The following is a 26,570-nucleotide window of genomic DNA, read 5'->3' on the forward strand; positions in this document are numbered from 1 at the left end:
GCAGTCAAGTTTCTCAGCATTCTGAAATGACCTTACCTAATACAGCTTCCCAGTCTTCCCTAACAACTTCATTCATTCATTGACCTTTTGGTATCTTCTCCCCAACAAGGAACATGATCTTTACTTCTGACTAGATTTGGTCTCACTTCCATTTATTCAAGTCCTTCCTTTACAATAAAGTGAAGGCCTAGGAATTTTAAATGACTTTTAAGCTCAATAAGAGCAAAAGTGTAAAGCAAGCCAAAACACAAATAGGATTTCAGCTTAGAATGTAGAATAGGGCAGGTAGGTGGCCCAGTAGATAAAGTGCTAAGCCTGAAGTCAGGAAGGTTCATCTTCCTGAATTCAAATTTAGCCTAAAAGACTTTCTAGCTCTGTGACCCTGGGCAAATCACTTAATCCGCTTTCCCTCAATTTCCTTATCTATAAAATGAACTGCAGAAGGAAACAGCAAACCTTTCCAGTATCTTCTCCAAGGAAATCCCAAATGGGGGTCACAAAGATTAACTGAAATGATCGAACAACAAAAATGAGTAGAATGAGAGGGGCAATAGTCCTATGGTTCTCTGCACTGGTTAGACTTCATCTGAAGTGCTATTATTTCCGGGCATCAAATTTTAGGCGGGACTTTGACAAGGCCATAGCTCTTCACTCTTCAGTGTCTTAGTTCTGACACTTATCAGCTGTATGATCATAGGAAAGTTTTAAACTTCTGAGTCAATTTATAATGTCTGCATTGCTTACTATACAGTTATTAAGTGATTCTTAAACCTTAAAAGTATTATATAAAGTTAGGTTTAACTTGGAGGAGAGAAGACTCAAGAGAGGTCATGATCTGTCTTTAAATATGCAAAGGGGAATTCTCTAGTGCTTCCTGGTTTATAAGGTGCTTTCTTCACAACAACCCTGCAGGATATGACTTAAGAGTATGTCTGAAGTCACAACGCTATGATACAATTTAAATCATACACAGGAAGCTAGGGACTCAATAAGGCAGAGATGAGAGGGTGTTTTTCAGGGATGGGGAATAATTGGTAAAAAGGAAAAACCAGGAAATATTAATTCTAGGAACAGTTAATAAGCCAATTTGATTAAAATGTAGAGTGCATTAAGTGAGCAATGCCAGACCCTAGGTATCTGGAGAAGCAATTTTAAACATAGATGTTTTGACTCCATGTTCAGCACTTTTCCCATTATACTGCACTTGTCTCTGATTATATCTTTTCTGAATGTTTCATAGGGAGAATGGGTGGAAATTATGGGCAAGCAAATTTTGGCTCACCAGGAAAAGGGTCAGTCTCTGGGAGAGATGATAAAATGAATCAGTGATGGTCTAAGGGCTAAAAGTTATGTTTCCTGATTCAGTTTGGTGCTCTGAAATTCTTTACTTCTTACTAAATGAAGAATGCTATTACAATAGACTTTCTGAAATATTGGTTTTAGCAAACTGAAATTCTTAAAATTTTCTTAAGGGTGAGGGTTATCTAAAGGGTAAAGATACCTAGGTTCTGACCTTTGTCAGTCTTTTAAAGAATAAAATCTTAAAATAAAAACAACTTCATATATTTATCTATCATTTACAACTCGATGTGATCTACCTGGGCATACCAGTTTTAAACAACACTTTTTGCCTGTTTGTTCTGCTGAATAGACTATATGACAGGCAGGCTTGTGAGCCTTTGGAAAATCAACTAGCATTTCCTGGATTTACTGGAACTAGCATTAATGCCTTTTATCAATTCAGCAAATATTTACTGAGAATCTATGTGCTATGCACTGAAATGTGCATACATTTGAGTATACAAAATGAGTATATGGCATAGTCACTACTGTTAAGGACTTTTCAGTCTACTTGGGGAACCAAGAGAATTAGAACACATTATAATCATCAATCAATTCTGAATGGTGTAGTGAAAAGGCCATGACAAAGGAGATAGTAGACCTTGGAAAAGTCTTGTCCCCTCTGAGCCAGCTGCTTTTTGTAATACTGGGAGTTTAAACTGGATGACCTCAATTTCTCTGCTAACACTGATGTTCTAAGGTTCTTTCCAGGTTCTGTATACAGCAAAAAGAGAACTGAATTTGAAGCCAGAGGGCCTGGGTTTGAATCTTAGCTCTGGAACTTATTACTTGTGGTGAGTCACAGAAACCTCTGTAGGGCCCAGTCTCTTCATCCGATTCAGGTTTCCGTTGCACTATGTGGTCTCTATGCTCTCCTCTACCTTCAAGTCATCAGCCTGTAGGTTCGTACATTCTAAGGTCTCTTCTAGTGTGAGCCTTTTACATTTTAAGGTGCCTCCATTTTAGGCAGCCCAGGATTCTGTAAGTCAAGAGAAGGGGGACATCAATAAGGGCTCGAGTCACCTGGCAGATTCTGTGGGATTCACTATTCCCTTGTTCACAATGATTACTGAGCGACTACTGCTTCCAAGCAGCTGCCTCTGAGCTCTAAACATTACAAAAATCCTCTTCCTAAGCTTGACAACACCCTTGTGTTGTTAAAGAACAACCCTAGATAGCTGTCATATTTACATTACTCAAGGAGTTGTTTCCCAGATTCTATTTTACTCATGTAGACAGATTTTTGTATGGGCATAGCACTTAGAAGCTTATCACTTATAATTCTATCAATCTTATAACCATAGGAAGGAAGGTCAGGAAAAGAGAATATATTTGGGATCTCAAATGGCAGTCTCATATTGCATTGCTCCCGTAGTACAAAACTTTCAAAATCTTTTTTACTTAGCAAAATAGTATCATGCTAAACTAGCAATAGCCACATACATTACTAAAAAGCAGCTTGATGCTATCTATAGTGAGCTGTTCTTCTCAAAGAGTGGTTTGTCTTAAACCAATAGCATTTCACTTATGGAAAGCTGGGCTAGGATCAAAGAGAAGATAAAAGGAAAGAAGAAAGAAGAATGCTCATGGCTCAGTGTCTTTTTTGTCTCTCTTTGCAAATATTTAGTGATCAAGTTAGAGAAAAGTAAATCTGGATTATAAACTATCCTGGATGACTTCTTTTCCTTTGAAGCTGAAGTACATATTACCTTCCACTGTGCTTTCTTGCTGTATGCTGCATGTTCTCTATGCCCTAATCTAATAGTTGCAAAGAAAATTCTAAGACATACATAAAGAAGTTATTTAGGAAAAAAAAAAGGTCCAATATGCTCAGATATCTGACTCCCTACACTCACTCACAGGCTTCATCTTAGTATCAGAAATGTAGAATTCCAGGCATATGCATCTGGAAAATGTGGTTGATGTATTGATGTTAACTGTTAACTGCTCTGATCAAGTATAATATAATATCAATACATATGCCAGGCATATGCCTGGAATCCTACAAGAAATTATTCTGAACTGTGGCAGAAACCTGAGAAATCATCTTGTCCAACCTCATTTTAGTGACCTGCCCAGGGCCACAAGACATTATAATAAGCAGCAAAGTCAAAACGTATTCTGGTGCCCAAGCCTTTTCTTATGTGGAACTACTTCTGATCTCCAAAAGGGTGATGATGGCTAATAGGATGCGGGAGTAGGGTTGAGATATTGAGAATGAAAGTGACTAATGGTCACTGCTGAATACCTTTACAATTCAGAAGACTGTGGAGAATGGTGAAGGAGGGGTCAGTTGGCCATGTTCTCTTCAGGAGGAATTAATTTGTTTGAATCATCAAGAAATATTGTGGGAGTGGGGTGGAAATTATAGGATTAGAATCAATCATTAAGAAGTATTTAGCTAGCACTTTCTAACTGCCAGGCTTTGCATTAGAGGTAGGGATCACAAAAATAAAAAATGAAAAGTCTTTTCCCTCAAGGAGTTTCTATTCCATCAGGGATCCTAGGTTTCAGTTCTGGTTCCATCACTTCCTAGCCTTGTGACCATGGGGAAATCACTTAACCTTTGAGCTTCAATTTCCTCACCTGTAAAATGAGGAGAAGGAAGGGGGTTGGACGATGTAAATTTTAAAGTCCCTTTTAATTTCAGGATTTTATAATTTAACCAACATTCACTATGTGGTGAGCCTTGATAGGGTTTGCTCACCTAAGACCCAAACTTCAATGCTGGAAGATGGGGATCCTAGCTGGCACTGATGAAAGACTGATTATGGTTTCTATTTCTGCCAAAGCTGCTCTTACCTGCCCAGTTTCTGACCCTCGCCAGTGAAAGCTTTGAAAGTTCCCTTAGGCTTTACAAAGTCCTCATCTCGATGGTCCTCCATGTCCAAGTTGACCTGTCCCCCACGTGATAACCTTCGTAGTTCTGTAGGTACTTCCCTGGAGAAGAAAGGCAGCAGTGAGATTCAAAAAAGAGAAGCTAGCAAATGTTGTACTAGTGGCTGTGCAGAGATGAGAGGGAGAAGAGAAAGTTAATAATGAAAGGTATTTACAAGATCTTGTAATCTACAAAATTTAGGTAAGCCAGTTCTTGCTCTCATGGAAGTAGGGGCATAAGACACCAAGGTAGATAATTATAATATACAAGAAATGCATCAGTGGGATGTAAAACAAAATGCATTATGTAAGATGCAGGAGGAATAGTTGTTCTGCTTCTCAGTATAACTGTGGTGGATCCTATCCACTCCCTATGAGCTACTACTCCACCCCACCTCAGCCACACATACAAGTGGTCCCTTCCCTTGATCTTGCCATCACCAACAAAATAACATCTCCATTTTCAAGAATACTGAAATGCCTATTCCAGACTATAATTTACTGGCTTCTCACCTTTCTCTGACTTTCCCTGCTCTTGGCCTACACTGTGACCTCTCCAATTACTTGACCCCTCAGTTCTTTCCTAGGCCATCTCCCCTGCTCTAGCCACTCTCTTTTCCTCATCTTGATCCCTTATTTAACCTAAGTAAAGGCCACACTCTCCTCCTCTTATGAATCTCTGCTCCTTCCCTCCCCCATATCATCCAATTACATCCAATCAAGTCTCAGCTTTGGATTACTTTCACCACTTGCCATCTTTGTTCCTATGTACCTGCTGAACAAAGGTTCAGAAAAATCACACAACCATCCTGATAGGTCTACTCCAAATCTGTTACACAAGCTTAACCAGGCCCTTACTGATGCAAGGTAATCTTTTACTGTCGTATCAATTCACTATCACACTCTCCATAGTAGATTCTCTAAACATTTTTATCCGTGTTAGAACTTCTCAAGGCTCCCACCTTTCTTCCCTCTATTTTCCTTGCCTTAAACCTTACATTACATTGATGCCATTTGCTGTGAACTCCCCTTTTATCTATCATTCAGATGCCTTTTGTCACTGATTTTGCCTTTCCCCCTTACTAAGGGGAACTCCTTGATTTTTCAAAGCAATCCTATTCCATGCTATCTCTTTCAAAAGACTTTACCTTCTGACAGCTCCACTCGTTCACTTATTTTCAATCTCTCCCTTATGCTGGCTTATTTCTTGCTAACTGCAAACAAACCCATGTCTCCTTCATCCTGAAAATTCTCTCACTTGATTCTTCCATATATGTTAACTTTCACTTCTGCTCTTGGTAGAAAAATTCCTTGAAAAAGTTGGCTATGATAGGTGCCTCCAAGTTCTGTTTTCACACCCCTTGATCATTCCACCTAAACTCTTTCCAAAGTTAACAATGTGCTTTTAATTACCAAATCTAATGGCCTTTCCCCACTCAAATCTTTATTCTCTTTGATTTCTCTGCAGCCTTTGCCATTGTTGATGGTTCATTCCTCCTTGGTACTCTCTTCTCTCTAGGTTTTCATGACATCATTCTTTCCTGGTTCTCCCCTCTATCTGACTACTTCTTCTGTCTCCAGTGCTTGATCCTAATCCAGATCATGCCCACAGGTGTCCCTCAGGGTTCCTATCCTGTGCTCTCTTCTCTTCTTCCTCTACTATTTCATTTAGTGATCTCATTAGCTCCCAAAGACTTAATTATTATCTCTATGCTGATGATTCTCAAATCTATCCAAAAATCTCTTTTGATCTCTTAATCTTGCATCTCCAACTACCTTTCAGATATTTCAAACTGTATGTCTGAAAGAAACATTAAATGAAACATGTCTAAAACAGAACTCATCTTTCCCCCAAACCTTCCCTCCCTCCTGAATTCTCTATTTCAAGGGACGGCAACACCATCCTCTACTCCCTAAGGCTTGCAATCTAGAGTCCACCCTGGATTCCTCACTCTCTCAACCTCTGTCCAAGGTGTTGCCAAGAGATCTGTTGATTTCACCTCAGCAACATCTCCTGAATAGCTCCCTTCTCCTCTGACACTGCCACTAGGCTAGTGCAGGCCCTCATCACTGCATGTCTGGATTTTATTGCAATAACCCACTGGTAAGTCTGCCTGCCTCAAACTTCTCCCCATTCTTTACTTATTCACTCAAATGATTTTCCTAACGCTTAAGTTTGATCATGTCACTCTAACTGATCCTGCTACTCAATAAACTCAATAACCTCTAGGATCAAATATATAGTATACCTTGTTTTATATTCAAAGCCCATCATTATCTATCCTCCTCCTAGCATTCCAGACTTCTTATACCTTACTCCCTTACCATATACTCCATCTGGTGACACTGGCCTCCTGGCTATTCTATAAATAAGACATTTCATGTCTCAGCTTTGGACATTTTTTTCTGGTGGTCTCCCATGTTGGGAATGCTCTCCTTCTCTGTTCTGACTACTTTCCTCTCTGGCTTCCCTTATGTCTTAACTAAAATCCAGGTTTTTTGCAGGATGCCTTTCCCAATCCCTCTTAATTCTAATGCTTTCCCTCTGTTACTTCCTGTTTATTCGGCATAAAGCTTATTTGTATATATTTGTTTGCATGTTGTTTTCTGCCCTTCATTAGATTGTGGGATCCTCGACTGTCTTTTCCTTTTTATATTCCAAGCACTTATAACAGTGCCTAGCACATAGCAGTTGTTAAATAAATGTTTACTGATTTACCAAACCTACCACTTGCCTATATATATATATTTAGAATCTACACTTTCCCCTCCTTCTACTATTGGTGGTCTCAATAGGAGAAGCAAACTTTCTAGGTTAGACATCTAGTAAAATGTCAGAATTGGAAGAAATCTTAAGAGATTATCTAGTTCAATCTTTTAATTTATACAGAAGAAATTTTGGCAAGTGATATATCCAAGGTCATGAATAGTTCTGCAAAGAGAGCAACTCTTTAGCAATACAATTTAAAAGCAAAAAAGTAACTTCTAACATGAACTCCCTAGTCAGAACCCTTCTTTCTTCCCAAGCTCAACCTCCCCCTGTTCTTTTTGTAGAAATAAGACTGTGGCTTGGTGACAAAGGTGCAGAGTATAGGTAGGATTTTTACGAAAAAAGCATTTATTTTTGTAGCTAGTTCATTGAGAATATATATTCAAAATCTCAAAGGGATTCGTCACCCATAAACCAATATAACATGTAAAGTATGTCAGTTTGATCTTAGACTTAGATAAATTAGGAGGAAAGAAATTAAAGGCCAAAGGGGGTAGATTATGAAGAAATCAAAGTGGCTAACCTCATATATCTTTATGTAAAATGCCTGAGGAAAAACCCTGATGATTATAAAACAAAAGGCTGTGGGAACTGCCTTGTAGAAGAATGTATATGGAAAGAGCTGAATTTCACCACCACCACCCTTGGGCACAAAGGCTGTTGCTGCCTACCCTCTGCGGATAGACTCCAGAAACTGGGCATTAGACGGGTCTTGGTAGCTTCTCAGCTCACCACTGTCCAGGCTGAATCCACTCTTCCAGAGCTTCAATACTATATGCACCTGAAATTATAAGATAGCCAGCATGTTTAGAATAAGCCAGCAGCAATTCAATTACTTTATTCAAACCAATAATTCCCATATTAGAAATTTAATCTCAATCTGCCAAAATTATCCTTTACTCTCAGGGCAATTACAGTCCCCTGCTTCTAAATGGTGACATTGTTTTCATTTAGAACTCATTCTTTTCTGCCTCATTAGAAGCCCTCAATTATTCTTCACAGACTAAAAGAACTTAAGAGTAGAAAAGGTCTTTAGAAACGCTTGAGCCTAAATTTTTTTATCTTATAGATGAGGGAAATGTAGGGCTAGAGAAGTGGCATTATGTAACTTAAGGTTACATAATGAAGGAACAGCAGAGCTGAGTACTAGGACCCAGATACTGAGCCTCTAGGTGAGTGATGACAAACCTTTTAGAATCCCCAAACTACAACCCTCACACCACATGTGAACCGCCCCCTTACCCCAGACAGCGGAGGAAGGAAAGCATTCCCATTGGGCTGCTGGGCAGAGGGGCAGGTGATGTGAGAAATGTTCTCAGACAAGGTACAGAGGGTAAGGGGAGCACGGCTCTAGGTCATTCCCTCGCTTTTCTCAAGAATTTCTCTACACAATCCTCTATAATCTTGCTTCTCCATCAGAACTGCCCTCTCCAAAGCCATCAATGATTGCAAAATTTCCAAAAGTCTTCATTCCACATTCTTTTTGTGCTCTCCTACTAGATATTCTCTTCTCCCTGGGTTTTTGTGACTCTATGTTTACTCCTGCTCCTCTTCAATTTTCTTTGCTGGGTCCTCAACAATATTATAATTACCTATCTGTGGGTGTTCTTAAAGGATTCATCCTGGATCTTCTTATCTCTATATACTCCTTCTCAGCAATCTCATAAGTTCCTATGGTTAATCTATCATCTTTACACAGATGATTCCCAGAACCAGATATCTGGACCTTCTCCTGAGTTCCAGTCCTGCATCATCAACTATTCACTGGACATTTCTAATTTTGATGGTCTTATAGGTATTTCAAACACAACAGGTCCAAAATGGAACTTATCTCCCTACTCTACGACTTCTATTATCTCTTTCCAAACTTCCTTATTTTCTGCTGAGGGTACCACTACTGTTCCAGTTACCCAGGCTCACTCACCCCATATTGCCATTCAGTTGCTAAATCTTATTGTTACCACACTGTTAGACCTGTAATTGGGAATAAGTGAGTTTGCATTCAGACACTACCTGTGTAATGCTGGGTAAGTCATTTAAGCTCTCTGAGCCTCAGTTTCCTCATCTATAAAATGGAGATAATAAGAACTACTTCCCAGAGTAATTGTGACAATTAAATGATAATTATGTAAAATACTTTGCAAACTTGAAAAGTAATATGTAAGTACTAGCTATTATTACCACATCTCTCCTATCTGTTTGTCTCTCTCCACTTATAGTAACCCCTATTCTTTAGGCCCTCATCTTTCATTTGAATTATTGTCTCCAAATTAGTCTCCTTGACTCAAGTCTCTCCTTAAAGTCTCATTCCTTACCAGCTGTCCTCCACAAACAACATATTATAGCCAAACCTGCCTCCTCCATTCTTCTCCATTTCCCCTCGATGTGCCTTTGCATAGGCCAGGTTCCAGACCTGTCAGAAGGACACTTCCTCTTCTCCCTGGGCCCCTGAAATCCCTAATTTCCTTTGAAGCTGGGCCTAGGTACTACTTGTTTTCTTCCAAAAATCGTTATCTTCCATGTAAGTATCAATTTTAAGACAGAAGAGTGGCAAGAGCTAGGCATTTGGGGTTAAAATGACTTGCCCAGGGTCAAATAGCTAGGAAGTATCTAAGGCAACATTTGAATCCAGGTCCTTCCAACTCCAGGCCTGAAGTTCTATCCACTGTGCCTTAGGTGCCACTTTCTATGAGACCCTTCTTCATTTCCACAGCTGTACATATGTACATGCTGTTTCTCCCAGTTAAATTGTGAACAAACACCCCAAGGATAGAAATGTTTCACTTCTGTCTTTATATCCTTAGCACTCAGCAATGTGCCTGGTATATACTAAGTGTTTTAAAAATGTTTAATGTTCATTTCTCCTGTTCTGTGCTCCTTCCATGCAAATTCATTCAATATCCTCTTTCTTCCATCCATTTCAACTTTTCAGCCCTAGTCCTCAAATGACTCAGTCAGACAAGTTAAAAATGAGCTGTTGGAAATTTTTATTCCATTATTAATATTCATTCAATAATCCTAAAAAAAGCTTTCCCCTACCCTACTGTGATTTGCCCATAGAGGTCTTTAAGCAGGAGACAGCCTCCTTCTAATAAAAGAACATATTTAGGAGTGTCCCTCCAGAGGTAAGAGGATACTCACGTCTTGGCCAGAATATGATCGCCTTTCTCCTGCTACATAGGCAGACTCCTCCTCTGGGGCTGCCCCAAGACGGTATCCACCCCCTGCAAATGGCTGTAAGAGATGGACAATCAAAATGAGCAAGGTAGAAATTATGAACAACTACTTTTGGGTCTTAAACAATGGCTGGGATTTTATTAACAAGAATGATTTAGAAATAACATGAAAAATGTCTTCAATATTAGAAGGGCTGTCATGGAGATGGGAAATTAGATTTATTCGACCAGAGAAAGAACTGGATCCAATAAGAAGTTAAAGAAGGAAGATCTAAGGAAGAACTTTATAACAATTAGAGTTGTCTGACAACAGATGTTGATTTTAATGAAGAAATGGCTTTTCAGGAACTTAAGGTCACAGAATCAAAGGACTTAGAACTTAAGAGCAAGATGAGTTATCACCCAGTTCAATCTCTTCATGTTACAGATAAAGAAACTAAAATCCATAGAGGTTTAATTACTAGCCCTAAGGTTGAAAAGATTAAATAGTAAGACCAGGAGCCTTTTTACCTCTTCCTGGGGGTAAATGGACAGACAGAAGCTAAGCTGGATTTCAAATCAGCAAGCAGCAGGCAGAACTTCAGTGGTCCCCAAGTTCAACTCAGATAGAGTGGATGATTTCTGATTACTGAATAAGAAACGTAGCAGGTATTGTGCGAGAAAATACTGCCTGCCTGTGGAGCCCTCATTACCTCAAGGGAAACCAAGAGGAGTACACTGTGTTCATGAGTCAACACAATAAACTGGACAATGATCTAACCAAGAGGTTTTTGCCATAAGTGAGTGGATTTCTTCCTAGCTCCCTGTCTGCTAGAACTGAAGCTGTTTGCTGCCTTCCCTGGATAGGTTGTGGGGAATGACTAAGCTGGGTACATAAACATTGCCTATTTATTCATTCCTAAAATTCTGATCAAAGTTTTCTACAATAAAAAAAAAATAGCAAGACCAGGTTTCATATCCAGGTCCTGACTCCAAAATCAGTGCTCCATTATATCATCTTACCCGTTTAAACAGTCTAGGTGGTCACATGATATGGGTTGTAGAAAAGATTCTTTTATTAGGGGAGAGAGTTGAACTATAAACTATTTAAGCTCTCTTCCAATTATGTGATTTTAAACCAATGCATTTTAGACTAGGAGCTGTATATAGCTTTTTTGTACAGTTGTTTGCAAGTTGTTTCATTAGATTGTGAGCTCCTAAGAACAGAGACAATTTTTTGGCCTGCCTTTGTATCACCAATGCTTAACACAGTGCCTGGCACAGAAAAGGTGCTTAATAAATGCTTATTGACTTGATGTCTTAATGTTCTTCTCTTACATGAAAAAGACTGTAATCGTTTTCAACAAAGGGACAATCCTAACCATTAGAAACAAAGAGAAAATAGTTATCCTTTTAAAAAACCCTTATTTTCTCTCAGTATCAATTCTAAGATAAAAGAGTGGCAAGGGCTAGACAATGGGGATTAAGTGACTTGTCTGGCTAGGGTCACACAGCTAGAAAGTGTCTGAGACCAGATTTGAACCCTGGAACAGGCCTAGCATTCTATCTACTGTTACCTAGCTGACCTGAAAAGTTACTTCTGGGGTGGAAATCATCACTTGGGAAGTTAAATCATCTTTCTGAGCCTCTCATTTCCTCATCTGAAAACTAGGGCTTAGATGACCAGTCTGTAGCTTCCTACAGGGGACTGTTGTGAGAATCAAGTGAAATGAGGGACATAGAGCGCTCTGCAGTCTCGCAACATGAGATTAGTGATAGTTATTATCATGAAGGGCTCCTCCTTTACAAATGGAAACATCAATGCAAACAGGAAGCAAGCATGACCCCTCCTTCTCACTTTTGGCTTGCTAGTCTCGCCAGGGCTCTTGGCCATTCGATCGACAGCAACTGCTCCATGTTCCTTGGCACCTTTGAAGAGATCTTCCACCAACTCATTAGGGCTTTTCTTTCTTGGGGGGCCAACAATCTGTTGTCCACTTCTCTCTGAGCCTCCAGCGTAAAACCTGCACAGAAGAAAGGCCTCTGACATTGAAGGTTTGGGATTATTAGATCATGAACTGGGCGTGAAATCAACAGACCTGGCTCTGAGTCCCAATTCTAACACTTACTAGCTGTGTGACTGGACAACTTCCTTTACTTCTTTAAACCTCAAGTTTCTAAAATGGGAATATTAACCCCTTTCCTCCCTAGCTTATAAGGCAATTATGAACAATGTATGGAAAGTGTCTCTCAATCATTACTATGCAATGGAAGCTATTATTTACTTATTCATTTGATCAGAAACTTTCCAGGATATAGCTACAGGTTTGAGTTAGTGGGGAAGTTAGTATTTTGGGAACCAAACAACTGTTGGGAATTAGATTCAGAATCAACTTTAACAGCTTTATACTAGTAATGCTAAAGTATGAAGCAAAATATGCTACAAATTCAACAAATAAACCATGGGGGAGAGAGCCTTGGGGTAGGTGCTAAGGGAGATAGAAAGATGAATAAATGCAAGTTTTGCTTTCAATAAACTGGTAATCTAGGGTTATTTCATTTTCATCCTTGCAACAACTCTGAAGAACAAATATCCCCAGTTTATAGATGAAGAAACCAAGGCTCAGAGAAATTACATAGTAATATATTATTTTATAAACTTCAGTCCCTGGCTCTTACCAATATGGACATAGGATGTTACAAAAAGGAGGGATCAGTAAGATTGAGGGCAGATCCTAATTTTATTTACTTCATTCTCAAAGACAGTGATAAGCATGGATAATTCATACACTTTTCTGATTAGGGTTTTTCAATGAATAAGGGTCTCTTTTGCTATTTATAATACAATGAACATTTGTCAAATGATTTTAGTATACAGAGCACCATGCTAGGCATTGGAAGCAATAAGGCTCATATGTGATTCTTGACCTCAAAGAGTTCATAGTTAAGGAAGGGGATAAAATAACAACAAAGAATAAATATAATATACAACATTAATAAGGGCATTACCTTGGGCCATGGCCTAGAAAGTAAAGTTGCCAGCCTGCCAATAGCCAGAGCTCATTTCAATCCTATGTCCTGTTCCACTGTGACTCTGTCAATAGCTCAAAAATAGGCAGCTACGAAAATCAGTTTCTGCCTTTGGTAACCTGAAATGTTAAATTATTTCTTTGATTTGTTCCTTTGGTGGTGAGGATGTGAGGCCAAAGCTCTCATCCAGATTAAGACAAAAGCACCAACTTCATTTCCAATGTGAAATACTGAGGTTACATGGCAGGTATCAGGATCAGAGTATTGATGGGTTGGTGGTTGGGGAAGGTATACTATATGGAAGTGGACTGGGGGAATGGAAAAGTAGATCTCAGAAATTAATGTACTTTCAACTCACAAGACCTCAAAGTCCTTAGAATAAATGCTCACTTATTAACCTAAAGTCCCCTAAGATGGAACATGGAATAATAGAGAGCTGGCCTCAATAGGCAGGTTAATACCCTTCTGACACAGATCCCCTTCTAACACATACATGCCTTTAGGGAAGTCACTGGATCTCTCAGTACTCTGGCTCCCAGAACAACTTTCTGACATGAGAAGCTTCAGAAGAAGGGCTAAACTGAAGGCATAGGCAGTTACTCTTGGGGACTTTCCTCCACCAATTAGATAGCAGATTCCAATACCTATCTCTAAAAGGAAAGACCGAAGGATTTATGGCTGATGAGACTGCTTTGGAAGTAATCTAGTTCAAACTCCCTCAACTGGTAGCTAACCAAATTGTGGCTAGGGAAGTTACATGACTTGCTCAAAGTCCCACAAGTATTAAGTACAAGACTGGGGATAAGAAAAAGAAGCCTTCTGCCTCAAAATTGAATGTTCTTTCAATCCCACCATGTTATACAGGAAGGTTCTAAAGCAGATTTAATAACTTGTGGGAAAAGTGCTAGAGGCAGGAGTCCCAGGTTTTAGTCCCAATACTACTTACTAAGTATCTGATCTCAAACAAGTATTTCTCCCATCATTTCCTAATCTCTAAAAGGAAGAAGGTTAACCAAGAGAGTTCTAAATCCCTAAGGTCCCATCCATCCCCAAGAAGTTGTAATTTTCCAATTAAATTGTAGATCACAATGTGAATGATAAGAAATCCTATATGATCCTAGCTTTTCATCTGTTACCTGTATAACCTTGCCCAAGTCATTTAATCCACCTCCCCCCCACCCCCATCATCTCAGTTTCTTCACTTGTCAAATTGGGAGTTCACTCTAAAGTCCCTTCCAGATCTAAAGCTATGATTTTTCACTTTACTTTTCAATTAAGTAGTAACCATGGTGTTAGAATATTTCCGTTAATGGCTACCATATTGTATTCTCTCCTATGTAGGAAGAGTGCTCTCTGCATGGAGTAGATGGTTAGAGTTTATTGAATAAATGAACAAACCAGAATATATAAAAGGAGATCTGATCAGCTCACTGCTGTTGAATTCAAAGACAGGAATACTTTGTTTAATGGTACTGCAATTAACAGTGCTTTGTAATAACACTGCTGATCCTAACCCCCAACTATAATGTGATTCAGGATGGTGGCTAAATGCCTCCCTTTCTCTATCTAGCCTCTTGTTTCTTCTTTCTTTTCTTATTGTTTCTACAGAATTGCCCCCTCTAAAACATTGTCTCTGTCAGAAATGATAAATAAAGTAGGAAGAAAAAAGCTATGGGATCCCTTATAAAATTATTTCAGAACCTTATCTGAGAAACAGATTGTGACCAATTTGAAACAACAATGGACTTTCACTGGCATAGGAGTTTGTTCAGAAGACACTAAGAGGGATTATTTAACATAATGAATGATAATTACCTGGATTACTTGGTGAATATATCAATGGGACTCTATTAACTGTAGGTCTCACAGTGCAAGTGTGTACTTTTCTGAAGGATTGACAGCATATTTTAATGAAGACTCACTCACCTCTGACCCTCTTCATCATCTTCATCATCTTCTTGGGCATGAACAAGGTCTCTGAATGATGTCACCCTGTTGTCACTGGAGAATCAAAAGGGAATAAAATTATTTTCTGGATCAAAGAACTTTTAGAGCAGGAGTGGGTTCTTGAAGTCTATAAGCTTTTTAAAAAAACTTTGAAAATTTTATATCTCTATACAGCTATCCTTTTTATATTGTGAGAATTAGGGACACAACATCCCGGTGAACTGAAAAATTTGTGCAAAATTTTTTGACATTCCCTTTTTACCAGAGAAGTCTGAATTTTTTCTTTCATGGAGCATTTACAGTACTTTATCATAAATTTTGGGTTAAGTATGCATTTCTAAGTTTCTAAACTTTTTCTGTTGTCTGTGGCTTATGCAAAACTCCCTCAAAATTCCCATTTAATTTCTTTCTTTCTTCTTAAAAAACTCTTATCTTTCATATCAGTATCACTACTGTGTAGAAGAGCAATAAGGTCTAGGCAAGAGGAGTTAAGTAACTTGCCCAGAATCACAGAGCAAGGAATCATCTTGAGATCAGATTTGAACCCAGGAACTTCCACCTCCAGGCCTGGCTTTCTATCCACTAAGCCACTTGGCTGCCCCCTCCCATTAATTTCTTATTCCATGATTTAATTAGTTTCCTTTGTTCCCCTATTTAAAAATGTTCTCCTAATAAGAAGCCAATAGGCTTTACTAGACCGTGAAAGAAGGTACTGGGGGTATGGGGAAGAGTGAGAGTGAGTATGAGTGTGAGTTAACTCCTGTTCTAGAGCCTCTACTTTTAGTTAATATCATTACTAAAAATAACAGGAGCAGCTACTCACATTTACAAAGCATTTTCTTCACAATCCTCTATGAGATAGATAGTTCAAGAATTATTATCCTCATTTTACAGATGAGGCTCAGATAGATTAAATTACTTGTCCACAGTCACCTAACTCATAAGTGAAAAAAGGCTGGGACTCAGAATGACTTCCAATCCAGTGCTCTTTGTGCTACATGTTTCTTCTGAGAGGTACAATGGAAGTATCTGATGACACTTTTGGGTAATGTGTCCATGTGTTAATAATATCTAGGGTCTGCTCAAAGAGGCAGTATGCTACAGTGAGTAGAGAGTTGCCTTTGAGACCAGGAAGACATGAGTTCAAATTTCACCCCTGACATACTTAATCTCTTAGTCCTCTAGTCCAGAAATGTCAAACACAAGTAGCCTACAACACTGCCTGCCCAAACCAGATTAAAACATAATTGGGAAAAGTTTAAGAAAATAAGTAAAAATACAATAAAATATGGATAATAATATGTGGGTTTTCCAAGTTAAAATACAGCCTGCAGGGGTCCTCGAATAGTTTAGTGGTCTCCATTTCGATCTGAGTTTGCCATTACGGTTCTAGGCAACCCTCTAAGACTATAATTTGCTTTAAGGGTAGCTACTGGGGGCAGCTGGGTGGCTCCCCTAGGTGGCTCAGTGGATTGAGAGCCAGGCCTGGAGACGTTCAAATATGGCCTCAGACACTCCCTAGCTGTGTGACCCTGGGCAATTCACTTAACCCCCATTGCCTAGCCCTTACTATTCTTCTGCCTTGGAACCAATACATAGTATTGATTCTAAGGCAGGAGGTAAGGGTTTAAATTTTTTAAAAAGGGTAGCTACTACTCAAGTAAAGGGAATTGCCTCACCCAAGAGTTGTCTTTGTCAACAAAAGGTAAAGTTCAAAACAATATTATATTTTTCTCCTCAAGGGATATATCAGAAAACCAAAGTAGTACTATTCTGAGGAGGAATGCTGCTCCTTTTAAACAGGCAGCCTTACTTTAAAGCACTTATAAAAGCTGAGTCTATACTAGGTAAATAATTTACTCCTAGTCTGCTGGACTCATTCATATCTTTCAAAATATACTATACAATACTATTAATCTACACAAAATCAAACTGACTAATCATGATATGGGTTAATTTACTTTCTATAATTCTGGTGCAGTTTTCCTACTACTTCCTACAAACCTGTCCTCAAATACTGCTCTGAGATTCTCAGATAGCCAAGTTACAGATAAAGACTATCTTTCCTTGGTATCTTAGAAAAAAGAAAAAAAAATCAGTTTCATTGTAACACAGGAAAAGAAAAAAACATGCAGACCAGGGAGGTTAGATACAGAGGAAGGAATTGTGTCACTAGAAACTAATCTCAAGATGAATTAGAGGGGGGAGGGAGGGAAAAAACAAACACCATAACAAAGAGGACAATTGGGTGACAGAAATCTCTGAAGTTCCATCCCCCTAGAAATAACAGGGCAATGATAGCCTGAGTCAGCAAGTCAACTCCCTGCCAGGGCTGGCTGAGTTCCCTAGAACTTGCATCCAAGACAGTTCAAACTGGTTTCAATGATGATTTATGACTTTTCATGAGAAAGAAATTTTATTAACAAATTTCATGATTTGGAAGTTTTATTAGATTTCAAACTCAAATCTTCTTCAAAAGACTGAACAAATCTTCCAAATAATCTCTTTCTCTCAGAACTATTTACTTTGGCCAATGGTCTCTGTCCCTAAGTTCATTCCTAAAGAAGACAGTTTTTATCAAGAGTCTAAAAAAAAGAGTATCCATTTAAAAATGAACAGAAAATCAGCCTTCACTCTTAACTACTGGCTCCTTCCCCAATGCCACTATGTCCTTGAGTTATCAAGCTATATTAACTTGAAACTAGAAAAAATAAGTGATTTCCATTTGCTTCATATAATTCATCATTATTTACTTTGAAACTCTTGCAATCTTGGATTGCAACCCAAGCACTGTACTTGAAAAGGTTCTCTCAAAATTCACCAATAACCTCCAAATGACTAAATCCAAAGGTCTTTTCTTACACATATTTCTCATACATATCTTTTGATCCCTAACAACTCGGGACTACCTCTTATCTTAACTTGTGATTAATTCTTACCTTAGCTTGTGACATTTCTCTTTCCAGGTTCTCCTAGTTCATCAATCTCCTACTACCCTTAAGTATCTGCTAAGGTTCATTTCTTCTCTCTTTCCCTCACATTGCTTCCCCTGACATCACTCATTCTAGCAAACTCAATCATTGCTTGCTATGCAGATGATTCCTAATCAAATGTATATAGTTGTCTTTTTCTTGAACTTTAAGCCTTTGCAAACAAATCTCCAAATGTTGCTATCTTCAACTGAAGTAACTCAAATGCAACCTACAAGTCAATGTTGTCAACAAAAATCCCATCTTCCTCCCACTTTTGGTATTTCTATTATCATTACCAACCCTTCTCAGACTTAAAACATCAGTATCATTTTTCATTTTTCTATCCCTCACTCTTCCCCTTCAGTATTCAATCTGTTGCCCAGAGATGTCTTGCTGATTTTATGTCTACAACATCAATCCTTTCAAATTGCCAATACCCTACACTTCCAGATTGGTTTCACTGCTTCTAGTCCTTCCCTCTTTAATTCATACTTTATAGTATTTTTTTATATTCATCTGTTGATGTCATTTTCCCTGCTCAGAAATGGTTTCTTACTGCCAAGAAGTCAAAATACAAACTCCCTGACCTAGCATTTAGCTTACAATCTGTCTCTAATCTAGTTTTCCAAATTTATTTCATGTTACTTTCTTTCACATATATTAATTTCTAACAAACCTCAATACTAGAAAACTTCCTTTTCTTTTAATTTAGCATATATTAAACATTTACTATGTGTCAGGCACTATGCTAAAGCACTGGAGTGCTAAGAAGGGCCAAAAAACCAGTTCCTGCTCTCAAGCAGCTACTAGTCTAAGTAGGGAGACAATCTGAAAACAGCTAAGAACAAACAGGATACATACAAGATAAATTGGAATTTACCTCAGAGGGGAGGCACTAAATTAAGGATGGGGAAAGGCTTTTTATAGAAGATGAAACTTGAAAGAAGCCAGGATGTGGAGCTAAGGAGTGAGAACATTCTAAGCATTGGAGACAGGAAGCAAAAATGTATGAAGTTAATAGATGGGGTACCTTAAGAGAGGAACAGCAATTAGGCCAATGTCACTGGAGTAAAAAGGGAAGATATATATTGGAAAGATGGAAAGGGGACAATTGTGAAGAGCTCTGAAAGCCAAAGAAAGGATTTTAAAGTTGATCTTGGAGATGATAGGGAGGTTATGGAGTTGACTTGAATGGGGGATGGGGACAGAAGGTGTGACATGGTCAGACTTTAGGAAGATAAGTTTGATAGGTTAATGTGGTGGAGCAACTGAAACAGAGACTACAGGCAGGGAAAACAACAGGTGGGAATATCAGAGGAGAGATGTCACAGGAGAGATATATATATTATGAAGGTAGAAAGAGGTTCAGAGATTAACTGGATATGATGTGGGAAGTGAGAGAGAAAGAAATTGGGGATGCCACTTAGGTTTTGAGCCTAGGGAGACTGGAAGGATGATGGTACCCTCCTGGAAGAGGAAGGTAGGGGAGAATTTAGAGAAAAAGACAATTAATTAAGTCTTGATTATATGGAATTTAAGATGGTAAGGGAATGTTTAGTTTGAGATGTCCAATAGGCAGCTGTAGATATGGCCAGGAGAGAGAGGTTAGGGATAGACAAATAAATTTGAGTATCATCTGCAAAGAAAATGATAGTTAAATCCATAGGAATTGATATGACCAATAAGTGGAATAGCATAGAGGAAGATGAGGAACCAGAACAGAATGTCAGGAGACATCCAAGGTTAGCAGGCACGACCTAGATGAAGATGGAGCAAAGCAATCAGAGAAGGAATAGCCTGACAGGAGAACCAGGAAAGAGCCATGTCAAGAAAACCTACAGATGACAGCATAAAGAGAAGGATCAAAGCATCAAAGGCTGTAGAAAGGTTAAGAATTGAAGACTGAGAAAAAAGACCATTAGATTTGGTAGTTAAGAGATCATTGGTAACTTTGAAGAGAGCAGTTTCAGTTGAATGATGAGGCTAGAAGCCAGACTACAAAGAGTTAAGAAGAAAGTTGAGAGGAAATGAGGTAGAGGAATTGATTGCAGACAGCCTTCATATACCAACTTCAAGTCATCTTCTGGCTCTACATTCTTACAGGTCACTCCTATGCCTTTTCTTAAGTCTCTCCCTCCTCAAATTCCCAAAATATTCTATCTTGAATCGTACATATCAGGGACCACATAATGTTTTTAGCTTTGTATTCCCAGAACCAACCATAGTGCCTTGTACATTAGTATGACTAGATTTTTGTTGAATTTGAACTCAGCAATACCTTTCAGCAGGTTTAGAATAAATATTTCAGTTGAGGGCAACTTGTAGAAGGCCTTAAAAACCATATTGAAGAACTTGAACTTTAGTTTGAAGATAAATAGCATTGTTTTTTAGGCAGGGTAAAGAAATACTCAAAGAAATGGAAGATAAATCTGGTAGCCATGCAGATGAAGTATTAGAGGCTGACGGGCTAATTAGAAGGCCAATGACAACAGAGACAATGGACAAGACAGAAGAACTGACTGAATACAGAAATAATAGAATCAATCAATAAGTATTTTTTAATTGTCTATGTGCCAAGGACTATGCTATTTGCTGGGGATACACGTACCCAAAATGAAATAATCCCTACTTGTAAGGATGATCGGAACCCCCTGACTTGAATTCAGAAACTCTCTGATATTTCCAAACCAGATTTTATTTGAGGTTAGTTATAAGGCACTAAGGCTTTGATCCTAACATGCTGGGCACCCTAAAAAAAAGAGCAATGTCAGAAGACCTGTTATTACTGCAAGATAAGCCTTACTTGTACTCCCCTTCATGTACTCCGTGTTCCAGCCAAACTAGATGACTCTCCATTTCCAATCTTCTGCCTCTGTTCATGTTGTTCTCTAAGCTTGGAATAGAATCCAGTACTCCACATCTGTTCTGAAGTTCCCTCTTTCAAGGTTTAATGTCTACCATCCTCTACTTCTACACATCTTCTATACTCTACATTCTGGTTAACCTTGGACCACAAAGAAATTGACTTTGCCCTCTCCGTGGTCTCATAACTTTCTCTACATTTTATGTTCACTTTGTTCTAATTATTTCCCTTCTAACAGTCTCAGCACCTACTAAGCACAATATTTTGCACATAGTAAGTGCTTACTTAATAAATGTGTTCCAAATTAACATTCCAGACCTACAGAAGGCAGTGTTTTGTATATGGTTAAGTGTTAACAACTTTGTACATAAAGAATCTTAAGAGTCAGAAGGGACAGCAGGGGTCATTTCCCTATTTTTCAATAGTGTCCTGGGCAAGTGATCAACCATCCTCTGATTGTTAAGACGTCCTTCCTCATGTTGTGCCAAAATATGCCTTGATTAATTTCCACCCAGACTACCTGGTTACCCAATTCTCCTCTGGAAGTGGGAAGACATGGGCAGCAGTAGTACAGGGCAGATTCCTAGGTATTACAACAATGCTAATGGTGATGTTTAAACATAACTTTTGCTAGTAGTTTATTTTGAATTAGTTCTCTCTTCCTTGGAAGTAGGAAGTAATGGGCAGAAGTGAAGGGCAGTAAAAGAAACCTGGGTTTCCTAAGAGTGTGGTAAAATTGACAATAAGAGATTGGGGGGGTGGGTAAGAGAAGAAAGAAGGGGACGGGAAGGGGGGAGAGAGACCCAGACAGAGACAGAAACAAGAGACACAGAAAAAGAAAGACAGAGAGTATGTGTGTCCATATCTGTCCACTGACTCACTCTGAGCAAATAGATACTTTATCTCTACATATAGAGCTAAGAATTTAAAGAAAAATGCATTATTTTCTGTTAAAAATATATACTAGTGAGCAGCAATGAATACAATCACAGCAGAAACAGCTACTGGAAATGCCTATGTTTCTCAAATGGTGATTAAGTTTCAGAAGACCTGAGTTCAAATCTATCCTGACACCATTAACTAGTTGTGTTCCCTGGGGGGGAGAAGTCATTTAATCTCTTGCCTTAGTTTTGTCAACTGGAGTAAAATGGGGATAATAATAGTTCTTAACTCTCAAAGACGGAAGAATCAAATAATATTTTTAAAAGCACTTAGCACAAGGTCTGGCACATAGTAGGTACTACATACCTATTTCATTTCTTTCTCTTCCTTTTAGGAAGGCTAGAGGTATTCATAAATCATTCTATCTGTGTGCTTTTTTTAGGGACCAGGTTATTGAACACTGGCCTCAAGAGATAGTAGATATGGACAAAAGCATCACTGCTAACTAGTGACTTCAAAATATTTGAATAGTTAGTTCATAAATCTGGCCCCCTATGTCAATTGAAAGGGAATGAATGCCTGGAGCATCTCCTTTCTGCACACATATTCTCTGGCTACAAATACAGTTGCTCTTAATAGTCACTTTAACCTGATCCCAGATACCCTATGTATGGTCCTATATAAGGACACCACACTTTAAGAGAAATAAAAAGTAGAAAGGAACTTAGAAATTGTCCTCTGCTGGCAATACAAAAATTCCCTGTGTAGCATGTTACCTCATTCAGTCTTTGTTTGAACACTTCCTATGATAAGGGATTTAATATCTCTAATGTTTATAATGGCAGAGCCTGACTACTTAAACCTTTCTGAATTCAGTCATAAATACATTTAAAAGAAATGTATAATATGAAAAATCCCATGTAGATTAGGGTTTTTCTTATCTGATTTCAAGTTCATCTTCTAGATTTTTTTGTTCTTATCCTCTATCAGTGACTCCAATATGGATAAAGGGATAAAACATTTTTAAAGCCTATGAAAAGAACAGTAATAATAGCTAGCAGTTATATAGCACATTAAGGTTTTGTGAAGAGTTTTAAACATCTCTTTTGATAATCACAAAAACCCTTAGTGATAGGCAGATGCTATTTTCCCCTTTTGGATGAAAATTAAGGCTGAGATATTAAATGACATGCTTAGAATCACACTGCTATTAAGTATATGAGGCATAATTTGAATTTTTTGACTCTAGGTCCTGAGAGGGCGACGCAGCAAAGCACTGTGGAGTGCTTAGGCTGTGTTGGAGCACAAAAGACAACATGGCCATCCAATGCAGCTGAGGAAGTCTCCAGGTGTAACGACTTTTCATGCCACTGGACCCAGGCTTCCAATGCCGAGAAAGTGGGACTGTCTCTGTGCATCGACTTTTCCACTTAAATCTCCTTCATGCACAAGTGTTTTTGTGCACACTCATCTATCATAGATGAAAATGCACAAAGAATCATCATCCTTGGTTACCAAGAGACTACTACTACTACCTGATATCTATGCATTGTACCACATTGTACCTCTGTAATTCAGGTCCACACTATATTCTGTCATTTTCCCCACATCATATATGAAGATCATTAAATAAGAGAAGGCAAAATGATATGGTCCATAAAAATACCCAAAGATCCCACCTGCATGCTGAGGACTGCCAAGATGGCATGAAGGAATTGTCAGGGGAGTTAGGATTTGAAGAAGGGGTAAGATTTCAACAGGCAGCAGTGAACATGCATCTGTTTAGTGGAGGGGACAGGAAAGGAGTAGTTTATGGTGGTAAAAGCCTCCTGGAAAAGAAAAGCAGCTTGAAAGAAAAGGAAAAACTCAGGACATATTAAAGAAAGGCAAATAGTATTGTCTATCTGTATCTGAGGCACAGGGTTTGCCTAAGAGAGAAAGGCTAGATATGGCTGCAAGTAGGTTCTGGAAGAGTCTTTGATACTAGGATGAGAAACTTAAGACTTAAGAGGAACACAATGGAAAGCCCTGCAAAACGGAAATCATTCAGAGTGGATTTATAAGATTAGAATCCAGTCCTTACCTGGGAGCTGTGCCTCTGGACACTGAACTGGGTGCTGGTTGGGAAAGTGAAACAAGGTCTTCATCACCTCCATCCTCATAAAAGCTGGCCAAGGCAATCTGAAAGAGAATCACTGGCCCCTTAGAAACATTTCTTCATTTACCTGATATTTTCATTTCATTTGCCTGTGTGTAACAAGGAAACACCAGAATGGCAGTTTATATTCTGGTAGCACAGAATCTGAAGAGACTATGTAGCTTCAAAGTTTTCTCTTCTGAAAAAGGCTAGATACATGGCTTCTGAGATCTCAACCACCTGTGAGAGTCCCTAAGTTTTGTCCAAGCAAAGCCAGTTTTCCTATTACCCCAAACACAAATTCTAATCAATCATGACTAAAGGGAAGAAAATTATGCAGAAGACAATGGGGGTAGTAGCTGGTCCAGATCAAACTTAAAAGTATTGCATTCTATGATAACCAAGTTCATCAAGGTAGAGGGTGGGTTTTAGCTCAGGGTAATTTAAGAACTGCCCTAAATGAGTATTTAAACTGGGCCAGATCTTCCCACTAACTATTCCCTGGAGGGAAATGTAGTATTTCTTTATTGGGAAATTCAGTTACCAAGAAAGGTAGAAAAGAGTGAAGAAGTCTTGAACTGGATGGGGAGAGGAGAGGCTACTGAGGTAAAGCTTCTGAACTCAGCTAGGGCTAGGGATGTGCTTATGGAGTAGATAAATCAGGATGTCTGGGTCTGCTTCTAGGAGCCTAGTTTTGTATTTATCTGAAAAAATACAGCCCTAGAAACTGGTTTCAGGCTTCTTGAAAAGGAGGTAAGGGGTAAGGTGGGGAACGAAAGGAAGGTTGGATAGAGGCACTGGGGAGCACTAGAGTGGAGAAGCATCACAAATAGGAGTCTGAACAGTGGTCTCAGACTTAGATTGTGAGATGTGAGTTCAATTTGCCATTTATTAGTTGTATGAACCTATGCAGGTTATAACCTTGGTTAACCTCAGTTTTTTCATTTGTAAGGAGATAAACCTTGTACTACCTCCTTCATAGGCCTGTTACATGCAAATTGATTGGTAAACTTTAAAGCACTGCAGACATATGAGTTATAATTATGGGCGTAGAAACAGCCTTGATGTCTCAAAGAGAAAGTCAGGGTCCAAGGGAAGTGTCAATCAGTCTTTCGGCCTGTCTCTGCTTGTATATGTTGTCAGTGATGGTCAGTGTCTCGGTGTGTCAGCATCTGCGTGGGCCGCCTGGGGTGGGCTTTACTTGTGGGTCCATCTATGTGTGTGCCCCTGCAGTGACAGCATATGTATGTGCCTCTGCCCACTCGTGCAAGGGTCAGACTCCCTCCATGTTGTGGTCAAACACACACACATGCACATGCACACAGCGTCTCCAAGGCCGTGCCAGGGCGTGTTCGCATGTCTTGGGGCTGGGTCTGGCCTGCTCGTCCCTAGGCGGAGGCCAAGCCCAGAGAAACCCTCCCGCGGGCAGGCGCGTCCCGCCGTCTCCCCGGGAGACGCTAGCCCTGGGCGGGCTCGGGCAGGGCTCCTGGCGGAGGATGGGGGGCGAAGATGAGGGCGGGGCCTGGGACCGGAGCCGAGGGTCCCCGCCCCCATTCCGCCCCACCTCCACCCGGCCCGGCCTCCCCCAGCCCCGGATGACTCTGCGCTTCGGCCGCTGCGGCCTCTCCCTCCCTTCTGCCCGCCCCAGCCCCGGTTCCGCTCGCCCACCCACCCGCTCGTGCTAATCCCGCTGCTACCTGCAGGTCCCATCCAGCTGATTCGAGGAAAAAGCGGGCCCGGTCCTCCTCGGCCCCGGTCACAGCCACGAACTCCCTCAGCGCCTCCTGTCGCTCCGCCATCTTGCCCCTGGTGCGCCGCCCAAACCGCTCCGGCCGGCACCGCGCTTGCCCCCGCCCCCGCCGCGGCGTTCCGGCCGCAGCCCCGCCCCCTCTCGTCCTGGCCCACGTGCGGTGTCCCACACAATGCCCTCCGTGCAGGAAACGCCCGCTGCCACTCGGACCTCCCGGCGCCCCCTGGTGGGTCGCCGGCGGTAGCCGCAGTCTCGTGACCTGTGTTGGAGCACTGAAGGCCAAGGTGGGCTTGGCTACCGCATCCCTCGTCATCCGCGGCAGTATCTCCGCATCATAAGGCCGTTCAAGCTGGAATCGACTTTGGAGAGCTCAGGCATGCCGCCCGTTGCCCCGTCTACGATTTTGTGTAACAGGACACACACACCTGAACTCAGTTTCCCCATCTGTAAAATGAGCCGAATGGATTAGATTTACAGCTCAGAAACTGAATGCATTATTAACTTTCCCCTTTCTCATAAGGAACATTTCTATGGGTGATGGCGGGGCGGGGCGGGGTGGGGATGGGGGAAGGGGGCAGGAGCCAGACTGAGGAAATCCTTATCAAACAGTTGCTTGGCATGAATAGGTTTAGTGACTAGGTCTCTTCCTGGACTATCAATAGTAAGACTCACTGTGCTCACAAACCATTAAAATGTTGAAATGAAGTGATAATTATTGAAAAGTCCAGAACCAGTGAAGATGAGCACAAGTTTAATGGCCCATTATTTCTTTAGTCAGGTTATTTGGGGCGAATCTCACTTATCTTAAAATCAGAACCTGAAGGGAGGCGGCTGTACCCCTCTCCC

The 26,570-nt window shown here is 40.0% G+C and overlaps 1 protein-coding gene across 1 annotated transcript in view; it reads right to left on the reverse strand.

Annotated features, from left to right (window-relative positions):
- The window catches only part of NSFL1C (NSFL1 cofactor), a 36,939-nt gene extending 10,887 nt beyond the window's left edge, over positions 1-26,052 (reverse strand). The window contains exons 1-7 of the mRNA XM_001367629.5: positions 25,672-26,052; positions 23,921-24,018; positions 15,100-15,174; positions 12,002-12,167; positions 10,130-10,222; positions 7,660-7,769; positions 4,144-4,281 (exon numbers count right to left, since the gene is read on the reverse strand). Coding sequence (XP_001367666.3) covers positions 4,144-4,281; positions 7,660-7,769; positions 10,130-10,222; positions 12,002-12,167; positions 15,100-15,174; positions 23,921-24,018; positions 25,672-26,037 — 1,046 coding nt within the window. The 5' untranslated portion in view covers positions 26,038-26,052. The remainder of the gene's footprint in view (positions 1-4,143; positions 4,282-7,659; positions 7,770-10,129; positions 10,223-12,001; positions 12,168-15,099; positions 15,175-23,920; positions 24,019-25,671) is intronic.
- Positions 26,053-26,570: the final 518 nt, after the last annotated feature.

The sequence above is a fragment of the Monodelphis domestica genome, chromosome 1 (genome assembly GCF_027887165.1).
Source record: "Monodelphis domestica isolate mMonDom1 chromosome 1, mMonDom1.pri, whole genome shotgun sequence".
Taxonomy (NCBI): domain Eukaryota; kingdom Metazoa; phylum Chordata; class Mammalia; order Didelphimorphia; family Didelphidae; genus Monodelphis; species Monodelphis domestica.